At 42.0% G+C, this 3,392-nt stretch overlaps 1 protein-coding gene across 1 annotated transcript in view; it reads left to right on the plus strand.

Annotated features, from left to right (window-relative positions):
• The window catches only part of LOC101859163 (SCO-spondin-like), a gene marked incomplete at its 5' end in the record, with an annotated part of 124,633 nt that overhangs the window by 40,242 nt on the left and 80,999 nt on the right, over positions 1-3,392 (plus strand). Inside the window, 2 exon segments of the mRNA XM_035969136.1 lie at positions 154-656; positions 2,937-3,123. Of these exon segments, the coding sequence (XP_035825029.1) occupies positions 154-656; positions 2,937-3,123 (690 nt within the window).

Raw genomic sequence — 3,392 nt, forward strand, 5'->3', positions numbered from 1 at the left:
TGGCTACATAGTTATAGGTCAAATAAATGTCGAAAATTAGAGGTGTTATTACTAGAAAGCAAAAAACCAAAGAACAAGAGGAGAAATAAGAACAATTATATATTGATAGAAAAGAGAGAGCAAAGGCTACCTCTAGTACTAGCCCTGCGATAGGAAAATGAACTGTTAATATTGAAGGAACAGTTGGGTCCAAAGAGTTATTGTTCAGTGAACTTGCACGATGGAGAACGTCTAGAGCTTCTGATAGACCGATTCCCCACAACCGTTTCAGTCGACGGCGTGTGGAACACCTGGTCCTTGTGGTCCGCGTGCTCTGTGACGTGTGCCTGGGGCACCCAATGGCGGAACCGGACGTGTGAGGGTCCCTTCTACGACGGTCAGCCATGTGAGGGGGAGGACAACCAGACACAGGCCTGCCACCCGCGAAAGTGTCCAGGTAGGGCGCAAAAACTTTGTCTGTGGTACCTCCATGTTTACCGTGCATTCCGCAAGAACCTCTTCTTTGTTACCAAACGTTACAAAGATTACCGTACGACATTCCGCCAACACCTCGGATTTATTATCTTCACGTATACCTTACATTTCGCAAAGGTCTCGTCCTTGCTTTACTATGTATACCTTATATTTTATGAAAGTCTCCTCTTTGTTGTCTTCACGTACACCTTAAAATTCGCTAAAGTCTTTTCTTTGCTACCTTTATAACGCATACCTTACATTCTGCAATAACCACGTCTGTGTTATCTTCATGTCTACCTTACATTTCACCTGGTCAACCTGCCGCTACATGAGATGGTTGTTACACATTGTAGAGAGCTGGGGTCCATATTAGTTTGTTACTTGTTACGTAAAGCTACTAGTAGTTATAAGAGTAAGAACAATGACGATGTCCAGGTCAACTAAAGAGGAGAATATTTCTTAAGCGATATAAAAGAAATACAGGTTTAGATGACTTGTGCCTTTTTCTATGGCCAATGAGATCAATTCTGGCAAGCCCAGTACAATCAGGGATGAGATAATCACCCAGAAGCCGGGTGTGTCACTGTTAGAGTTAGAGGAAATTGCCAAGGACAGCCAGGCATGGCGTCGACTGCTCTCTGCCTTGTGTACGAGTACCTAGCGGTACCTGGAGAGAGTAAGCAAGTAAGTAATTAAGTCCGTCTGTCAATCAATCAATAAGTCAGTTAGTCAATCCGTCAATCAGTATGTTAGTCAATCAGTCAGTCGGTTGGTGTGTCAGTTAATCAGTCAGTCTGTCAGAAAGTCAGTCAGTCATTCAGTCAATCAGTAACCTCTGGCATTGATAAATAACGAAACTGGGGATAAGGGAGAGAGAGAGAGAGAGAGAGAGAGAGAGAGAGAGAGAGAGAGAGATTCTCTCGAGGAACAATACGCATGTCTGGCCAGACCCAGGTACGTACCGTCCTCGACAAATGTTTAGTATCCTCTAGACTGCATGGTCAAACTGTGACAGTGGCCGTTTCGTTGTCACACTTCTCTTTGCTTGGAACCAGGTGATTGCATCTGATCTCCATTCTTTAGGAGCACATTTAGAGCATGATACACTTTGCCTGGAAGGTAGACAAACAGGAAGTAGATCTTAGAGCAGAATGCATGATACAGCTTTGCCTGGAAGGTAAACAAAGAGGAAGTAGGTCTTAAAGCAGAATGCATGATACAGCTTTGTCTGGACGGTAGACAAAGAGGAAGTAGGTTGCCCGAGTACTTCTTCCCTCCCTTCAGATCTTGACTTCCCTGATATAATACAAAGGAGAAACATCGTCAATACGTCTGGAATCAAGGAAGGTGTAAGGATTAAGTAGGCCCACACTGCCATATTATTATTTAGATGCCGCATTTTTAAGATCATAGTTCATACATGTCTAATTTAAAGGCACATCGCTGGAAAATGTTTTTAAAAAGACAGTTTGGAACGAAAAAGGGAACCTATGGAATGTGGGGGAGGGGGGAGTTTTTCTTATGAATGAGCCAATTCGAACTTAGTATGTTACTTGCTTGTGAATTGCTTCTCTTTCCCTGCATTTGTATCTGATATTACATTTATTCTTACATAATACTTTCTTGAATTCTTTTAATGCACGTATGTGTTGATGTTTCTTCCGATGTTATCCAACAATATTATGCCTGTGTAGGGATATCAGAGTTCGATATGTACTTTAGAAACAAATGCCACCCCCCCCCCCCCCGGACCTTTTCTTTCTCTTTAGCTCACGAGCATGTTAGAACAAGTCGTCTCAGTGTAACTTACACCTTAAGAATGTCTTCTCGTTTTCTTGTTCCATGTACTTTACGACTTTTATTATCATAATCTAAATATATTTTTCCTCACATTAATGGTGCAATGTTTTATGTGTTTACTTTTTTTTACAGGGAGTCAATTTTATTCGAATATTTGTTCTTTTGGTAGACAGCAAATGTGCATGCAAAGTTGTTCCATCTCTATTATACACAGTGATTGTTTATCCAGAAGTATCTCCCCAGCACTGTAAATGTCAACGAAACGAAATAAAAGTAATCCGCATGGGAAAACCTATGAGAATTGAGTTACATATCACAGATATGTCGATGGGAATTGAATTACACGTTAGAGATGTAACAGATTAGATTGGAAAATGTCCATTCTGCTATTAGAAGCTAACAGCAAAATTGTTCTTGGTCTATTAGATAATCATCTTCGGTGGTTCGGACAATTGAATGACTTTTGAGACAAGACGAAAGACGTTTGAGAAAAGACGAATGACGTTTGAGTATGAGAAAAAATGAATGATGTTTGAGAAAAGACGAACGAAATTTTGAAAAAAAGACAAACGATGTAAGAAAAAAGACGAATGACGTATGAGAAAAGACGAATGGCGTATGAGACAAGACATGAGAAAACCCAATTAATGACGTGTGAGAAAAGACGAATGACGCGTCAGATGCTTGCCGTTCTCAGTTGACGGCCATTGGATGGACTGGGAGAGCTGGCAGGCGTGCAGTGTGTCTTGTGGTGGCGGCATGCGCATGCGCGAACGTGACTGCTACCAGGGGCTGCACGGCGGCAAAAACTGCACAGGCAGCGACACAGAAGACGGAGTGTGTAACGAACAGTCCTGCCCAGGTATCGTTAGCCTAGGACACATGTGTCTGACGGCGCCCCACTGTGTGCACTTTCTGTTTCCGTTCACAGGAAAAGCTGGTTACTGGGACATACACGACAATAATTTTGTTTTCTGCGGAAGTAGAGGTGTCACGAGACATCCACGTCTCCGGGAAAGGGAAAACAAGAGAAAAAAAGTATGTTCAAAGTTATATTCACATCAATATAATTTGCTTGGCTTATCTAAAAGTAAAGTCAAAATAAAGCTGCAGCAGTGCCCTATAAAACGGGGGAT

This window comes from Aplysia californica, unplaced genomic scaffold, assembly GCF_000002075.1.
Source record: "Aplysia californica isolate F4 #8 unplaced genomic scaffold, AplCal3.0 scaffold00119, whole genome shotgun sequence".
NCBI lineage: Eukaryota > Metazoa > Mollusca > Gastropoda > Aplysiida > Aplysiidae > Aplysia > Aplysia californica.